This window comes from Trichomycterus rosablanca, chromosome 7 (assembly GCF_030014385.1).
Source record: "Trichomycterus rosablanca isolate fTriRos1 chromosome 7, fTriRos1.hap1, whole genome shotgun sequence".
Taxonomy (NCBI): domain Eukaryota; kingdom Metazoa; phylum Chordata; class Actinopteri; order Siluriformes; family Trichomycteridae; genus Trichomycterus; species Trichomycterus rosablanca.
This window is the reverse complement of record NC_085994.1, coordinates 6028279-6036125: the sequence shown is the minus strand read 5'-3', so window position 1 is coordinate 6036125 and position 7847 is coordinate 6028279. Positions and strand designations below refer to the sequence as shown.

General features: G+C 37.2%; 1 protein-coding gene across 2 annotated transcripts; it reads left to right on the top strand.

Annotated features, from left to right (window-relative positions):
* The first annotated feature begins 203 nt into the window (after positions 1 to 203).
* lrrc2 (leucine rich repeat containing 2) lies at positions 204 to 7446 on the top strand. 2 transcript variants are annotated; one of them, XM_062998305.1, is made up of 10 exons: positions 204 to 272; positions 513 to 666; positions 1722 to 1849; positions 2133 to 2188; positions 2277 to 2433; positions 2938 to 3074; positions 3153 to 3298; positions 4472 to 4624; positions 4735 to 4859; positions 7192 to 7446. In XM_062998305.1, exons 2-10 carry the CDS (start codon positions 527 to 529, stop codon positions 7239 to 7241), a joined length of 1092 nt encoding a protein of 363 aa, XP_062854375.1. In that variant the 5' UTR covers positions 204 to 272; positions 513 to 526; the 3' UTR covers positions 7242 to 7446. The 2 variants fall into 2 exon arrangements, with proteins under 2 accessions (XP_062854375.1, XP_062854374.1); XM_062998304.1 differs by having other exon boundaries at positions 229 to 272; positions 501 to 666.
* The last annotated feature ends 401 nt before the right edge of the window (positions 7447 to 7847 follow it).

Genomic DNA, 7847 nt, shown 5'->3' with positions numbered 1-7847 from the left:
AATGAATGTACATGACTGATTCATTAACAACGTATCTACTTCCTCCTGCATATTTTACTGCATCCACTGAATGTTACTGAGTCATTGAGGTGCTGGTATGTGTAAGGTTGCTAACATGTGAGCATGACATAATGAAAGAGTATCTCTAGGGGTGAAAAATAGAACCTCACTCAGACTACCTAAATATAGATGACTCCTAGATGTGGATAGTGTTTAGTGCATGTAAACAAGCAGCTACTGTTAAAAAGAAGCACAAAGAATACACTCTGCAGGTAAGGAGATGTAATATTGGTAGTTTGGGGCTATTTTATCCTTCTTTAACATTCTACACCATCTTAGTTTAATTCAAGGTCACTGCAGAACAACAGCAGGTTACATGTCATTGTATCCTGTATGACACTTACTACAACACACTGTATGTTGTACTTTGTGTTCTTGGACTGTTCCTGGAACACTTATTTTCCTGCAAATTGTTTATATGTTATATGTTTATATATGAGGATTTTATTCAGGAACAGCTTTCATCATGAGGGTGGATAGGAGTGGACTGGACATTCCTGTGTATGACCTGTCACTAATACGGGGCCTGTGGGAAGTTCGGGTAAAGAAACACAAGCAACAACAGAAGAAAGAGCAGGAAAGGATCAACAAAAGTGCCCTGACCAAGTAAGTGAAAATACAATCTCAAATCAGAAAAAGTTGGGACAGTGTGGAAAATCCAAATACAAAATGCAGTGTTTCTTACATTTACTGTGATATTTACTTTATTGCAAACAGTATGAACCCAAGATATTTCATGTTCTGTCTGAACAACTTCGGAAATGAATGTACAATGACAGTGAAATGAAGTTGATCAGACAAAACATGAAATATCTTGGGTTCAAACTGTCTGCAATGAAATAAAAATGTTTGGGTTTGGGTTGGGTGTTATTGCATGATTTGGGGTTGTAAAATTTCCCATATATCTTATTTGAAGATATTACAAATAACCTAGTGTTAGATATATATTAGTTATAAATTACTCTGTTTATCAGGCGGCCTTTGCCTACTGCACTATAATCATTTTCCTCTTTCGACACTTTCGACCAAGACTTGGCGGTGGTGGGCTAACATATTAGAGTGCTGTGCCACCTGACCCCCTAATGTTTTTATACTTGTTCCCCATATTTTCCTTTTTTAAACCAAATACAGTGGTACCCAACGTCCCATAAAATTTGTACCCTTAAACTCAACGTTTCCCTTAAACTCAACATGTTCAGTTTGTTTTAATTTAATTTCAAATTAACAATGAACAGTCGCTTTGTTCAGTGCTTGGCTTGAGCAGAAATACGTCATTAAAGGAATAACATCAGATTCACTCTGAAAGCTCCACATGTATCTGTGTTTAACTGGATTTTCCTCACTTTTTCATTTTTAAACTTGTGTTATAGTTAAATTGTAAGAATCTGCTTTTATTTTCAGTGTCAAAAACAACCCAATTATTTTACATGAGCCTAAAATATATGCAAGTCCACGGGATCATGAAACGCATTAACAGGTTTCCCAAACATCCTTATGGGAAAAAATACTTTTAAACTCAACGCCTTTCAAACTCAACGCCAATCCCAGAACCAAATGACGTTGAGTTTCAAGGTACCTCTGTATTCTGGTATTTTAGGTTCTTTTTAAGAACTTGTAGCTTTCTGTTTTGCTATAACATTATTACCACTGTTGGTTCCCAGGATAAATCAGCAATGGCAGTATCGCATATCATGCAGAAAAATTAAGAGCAAAGAGGTCACAGCACTTCAGTGCTATCTGGAAAGATCAGCATTTGCAGAGATGGACATTCTTCCCACAGCTGACCCAAGTATGTTTACTAAGAAGGTGAAGTCTATGCCTTCTATCCCAAAATGAGAAATTCAGAACTAAAATGTACAGATTTGTGTTCACATAACTTTAATATTTATTATAATTACCTTTATTGGTATAACCATAACTTACATATATACAGTATACAAATACAGTTATACCTAGACATTTAATCACAGAATCATTCTCTTACATCATAGTGGTATGTTTTTCCAATACTGCTTTGGGCAATTGTGCTTTATAATTGTTATAACTTTATAATTGTTTCCTCTTGAATTCAGACATTGACAGTGAAGACAAGAAATATATTTTTGAGCTGAGTGGAGATAAATGGAGGGTAAATTACATCAGTGTGTATGTTTTCCAATTCTATTAAACCTGCTTTAAATTGCTACAAACTATATAATATTTTATTTTCATTACAGAAACTACCAGAAGATCTTCAGTACATGACTTATCTCAGAGAATGGCACATTCATGGAACGCAAATTCAGAAGATCCCTACTTACATTGAAGAGTTTGTAAACTTACAAGTTCTGAACATACCTAAAAATGGACTCACAGTGCTTCCAGCTGAAATAGGTCACTACCTTAGTAATATTTATTATGCACGTTTCAATTGTTTGTTTGTTTATTAGGATTTTAACGTCATGTTTTAGACACTTTGGTTACGTTCATGACAGGAACAGTAGTTACTCATTACACAAGATTCATCAGCTCACAAGGTTATATCGAACACAGTCATGGACAATTTAGTGTCTCCAATTCACCTCACTTGCATGTCTTTGGACTGTGGGAGGAAACTGGAGCACCCGGAGGAAACCCACGCAGACATGAGGAGAACATGCATACTCCACACGGAAAGGACCTGGACCACCCCATCTGGGGATCAAACCCAGGATTGAAATATGTCACTACCTCAGTAATATTTATTATGCTTATTTCAAACCACATAAAAATCTTCAGTCAGATCTAAACAACATGTTTAAATATATGTACAATTTCAAATTTACTTGATTTAATATTTTTACTGTAACTGATGCTGTTTTAACATCCCTGATTAAACTGTCCTGCCTTCTCGTTTAGGAAAACTGTCAAACCTAAAGGAACTGAATGTAAACTACAATAAGCTATCAATCATTCCACCTGAGCTTGGGGAATGTGAGAATCTTGAGAAACTGGAAATGACAGCCAATGTTGACCTTAGTGAATTGCCATTTGAGGTATGACACTAAACATTGGATACAAAATACTGTTAACATGTGTGCACTGTTAATACATTTCATATGACCATGTTCCAGCTGAGCAACCTGAAAAAACTTAAACATCTAGACCTCGCTGAGAATAAGTTTCCCACCATACCAATCTGTGTACTGCGAATGACCAGTCTTCAGTGGTTGGACATCAGTAGAAACAGACTCACTGATTTGCCAGAGGATATTGACAGGTATGTGTAATATGTATGTAACTTAGGTGAACAGTTTTTTTCTCACCACCCTTTTTGTGGAAAAAATAAGGAAAAAAATCTTCTGTGGGGTTCCTTTAATCTAGTAGATCTGTATTTTCTTTAACTCACCCAACATTAACTAAATTAACTTAGACCTAGGTTTGTAATGAGACCGGCTATTTGACTGATCAAATATACACCGATCAGCCATAACATTAAAACCACCTCCTTGTTTCTACACTCATTGTCCATTTTATTAGCTCCACTTACCATATAGAAGCACTTTGTAGTTCTACAATTACTGACTGTAGTCCCTCTGTTACTCTGCATACTTTTTTTGACCTGCTTTCACCGTTTTCTTTAATGATCAGGGCTCTCCCAGGACCACCACAGAGCAGGTATTATTTAGGTGGTGGATGATTCTCAGCACTGCAGTGTCACTGACATGGTGGTGGTGTGTTAGTGTGCGTTGTGCTGGTATGAGTGGATAAGACACAGCAGCGCTGCTGGAGTTTTTAAATACTGTGTCCACTCACTGCCCATTCTATTAGACACACCTACCTGGTTGGTCCAACTTGTATATGTAAAGTCAGAGACGATCGCTCATCTATTGCTGCTGTTTGAGTTGGTCATCTTCTAGACCTTCATCAGTGGTCACAGGACGCTGCCCACAGGGTTTGCTGGGTATTTTTGGTTGGTGGACTATTCTCAGTCCAGCAGTGACAGTGAGGTGTTTAAAACTCCCTGAGCATGAATGAGTCGTATCCACTCATACCAGTACAACACCCACTAACACACCACCACCATGTCAGTGTCACTGCAGTGCTGAGAATGATCCACCACCCAAATAATACCTGCTCTGTGGTGGTCCTGGGAGAGTCCTGACCATTGAAGAACAGCATGAAAGGGGGTAACAAAGCATGCAGAGAAACAGATGGACTACAGTCAGTAATTGTAGACCTACAAAGTGCTTTTATATGGTAAGTGGAGCTGATAAAATGGACAATGTGTGTAGAAACAAGGAGGTGGTTTTAATGTTATGGCTGATCAGGGTATACATTTCTAATTACAGTAATTACAGTATACTGGCTTGTTTCAAATAAACCTCTTAAAATATTGTTCAGATAGGTTTAATATTTTATTTAATAGAAGGTCTGAATACTTCTGTTTCAGGATGGAAGAATTACAGACAGTGTTTCTTCACAAGAACAAATTAAAATACTTACCTTTATCAATGGCAAACATGGACACACTCAAGATGCTTGTTGTCAGTGGAGATGAACTAACCAGCCTTCCTTCCAAATTAATAGATAATCCAGATATTAAGTGAGTATGAGCATGATTTTGTGCATTAATTCAATGTGTCACTTTGTTAATGATTTTAAATTGCAATGATGAATGTAACAATAAAGATTATTGTCACATGTTTTTTTTAGATTCATTAAATTATTTGACAACCCAATACACGTGGATGGCAGTGAGGACAACGATACCCTCCCGGAACAAGTAGATGATGACAAGCAGTTTATGCAGACCTATATTGAGACACTTAAAGACAGAGGTGACTTGCATGTCGTCACCTTCCTAAAATAATGGCCTAAGTCATTTTTGGACCAAAATGATATTTTTGCCTAAATCACCTCCTCACCATGCTGTCCACCTCTGGTAAAATCGCCTATGTCCTTAGTTTAACAGATCATGTGATTCTACCCCTGTAATAAAATGGCCTATGTCAAGAGTGTGACTTGGGCAATTTTATTTTGCCTAAGTCAAAAGACAATATGACTTAGGCAATTTTAGATGCTTTTTTTAAATGGCAGCTGCTCTAAACAGAACAAAACTCTACCCAGCCCATGAAGTTATTTCCATTGTGTTCAGTTTTTTGTGTTTCCTGAAAAACCTGAAAAAATGACTTAGGCCATTATTTTAGGAAGGTGACGATGTGATTTCTTAAAATTTTCAAAATTCTTATCTCAATAGCATTTCCTTTATTAATTTTAAATACCTATACATTCTAGATTCTCAATCTACTAAACTAGTTGTAGATGGATGCAATAATACTGATTTTTAAATTGGTCATTACAGCACAAATCTTCAGCACACCTGAAAAAGGGACCATGATGTTTCAGCTCTCTGTTTAAGTTAAACAGCATTCTAATTGTGTCCTGTGTTTAATGACATGATTGGTTCTAGACAGTTGTAAGCAAGTAAGTTGTGACCAGTAATCCACAAAGTTAAATCAGTTCATCTGGACACAAAGTTTGTTGTAGAGAAACGTTTCGTCACTTATCCAAGTGACTTCTTCAGTCTGAGCTGATGTTGAATACCCCAACCTTATATGCAGACGATTTGCATAACTATCGATCACCGCTCATTGTGACACCAGCTCAGACTGAAGCAGGGGCAGGGGGAAAAGGTCCACTGGGGCCCATGGCGTGGGGGGGCCCTCCACGACATGAACTCAACCCCCCCACCGCACTGCCCTGATGAAGAAGTCATCCAAGTGAACTGATTTAACTTTGTGGATTTGTGTACCTGGATTATTGAGCATGCATCAAGAGATTGTCACCAGTAACTTAGTTTGTCTGCTTGCTGCTAAACTGCCTTGACTCTTTTGCATTGTGGGATCAAAAACACAGACCCTGGCTAAAGCTAGAGTACCTTCGATTTAGATGTTCTTCAGGGATTTTTCATGACTGGCCACTCCTGAGTGGATTGTTCCAAATTTCACTATTTAAAGACAGTGATTCTCACTGTGGTTTAGTGAAGCCCTGGAGCCTTTGCTTTGTTGCTTTTTAACATTTGTAGGCTGATGTACTTTATAAACATCAGCAACATGCAATGTTAGTTCCTTAGATAATACACCAATCAGTTATAACATTATGACCATCTTCCTAATATTGTGTTGGTCCCCCTTTTGCTGCCAAAACATCCCTGCAACTGTGATGCACTGTGTATTCTGACACCTTTCTATCAGAACCAGCATTAACTTCTTCAGCAATATGACCTACAGTAGCTCGTCTGTTGGATCGGACCACACGGGCCAGCCTTCGCTCCTCACGTGCATCAATGAGCCATGACCCTGTCGCCGGTTTACCATTGTTCCTTCCTTGGACCACTTTTGATAGATACTGACCACTGCAGACTGGAAACACCCCACAAGAGCTGCAGTTTTGGAGATGCTCTGACCCAGTCGTCTAGCCCTCACAATTTGGCCCTTGTTAAACTCACTTGTCCATTTTTCCTGCTTCTAACACATAAACTTTGAGAATAAAATGTTCACTTGCTGCCTAATATATCCCACCCACTAACACTTGGTGTTATTATGGGGTCATAATGTTATGCCTGGTCGGTGTATGTTTTACTTTAGATAATGATAGTGTTTTCTTAAACTTTAAACTGTTTGATGGTGATAGTGAGGTTTAAGATGAGTAAAAACCATTTACTAGTGTGCTGGTTAAAATTAAGCATGGCTTGGTGCGATAATGACCTAGCAATTAAATTTAGTAAACTGGCTGATTAAGTAAATAAGCAGGCAGTTACATTTTCTCAAGAGTCATATGCATGACAAATAACTTACTTAAATAAATGTATATGCTACCAAATTATTTGCCTTTTTACTTTGTGTAGGATCATCTTTTTGCTTATTGATCTAAAATCCTCCAGTGTAAAAAATTCCAACAATAAATCAGAAGAGGAACAATTACTTTGTATACTGTCAACAAATAAATAAAATATGTTTGGGGTGCACAGCTTATCCTATGGTAACAAAGATGCCCAGTTCAGTGTAAACAAGAGGTCTTACCATTCATTTCTTAATGATTATGCAATGGCAGCTTGTATTGCAGTACCACTCAAACACTAACATCAAGAATTTCTTTATTGCTTTCTAGAAACAGCACCAACATACACTACCAAAGTGTCCCTGAGGTGCCTACTTTAGTCAAGATGAAGATCCTAGAGCCATGTTGGACACAAGACAATATAACAGTAGGAAGAAACTGAAACCATGTTTAAACTGGTACTTGTATATTAAGAATTTGAATGTATATAAGACTTGTCATCATACTTAATTTGTAAAATGGATTTGGTTGTGTTTATAGTTTAAATATCTTTAAATAAATGATAATAAAATAGATGTGAAAGTATTGAGTTATTGTCATTTTCTTGTTTCCCCCATAATCTAAAAAGCTTAAAGTATATGGGGACACAGGATGGCTAAGTAAAAGTCATATTAAACTCTACTGTGCCTGCTCTTTTTTCAGGATAAAAATAAAGCATTTGACTCACGTCCTATAAATGACTCCCTAATCTTCATGCCATGTTACCTCAATAACAACCTCTCTGGGGTGGAAGCTCACTTTGGTCATTGTGTTGGTCAGTGTTAGAACAGCAGAGGAGAATGAATAATACAAATTGTCTTCTAATACAAATAATACAAATGTGCTAATAGGTAAGAGTAAAGAGAAAGTGATTAGATAGGATCTTGTGTTGATCTTGTACTCAAATTTTGTGTGAAAAAAGACAAAATGTATAAATAGTCGATGTA

What these genes read in the sequence shown, in the direction of transcription:
- lrrc2 (XM_062998305.1), top strand. Translation starts at nt 527, where the DNA reads ATGAGGGTGGATAGGAGTGGACTGGACATTCCTGTGTATGACCTGTCA. An exon ending in AACAAAAGTGCCCTGACCAA is followed by an intron (nt 667 to 1,721) that starts GTAAGTGAAAAT and finishes GTTGGTTCCCAG; the next exon opens with GATAAATCAGCAATGGCAGT. An exon ending in TGAGACACTTAAAGACAGAG is followed by an intron (nt 4,860 to 7,191) that starts GTGACTTGCATG and finishes ATTGCTTTCTAG; the next exon opens with AAACAGCACCAACATACACT.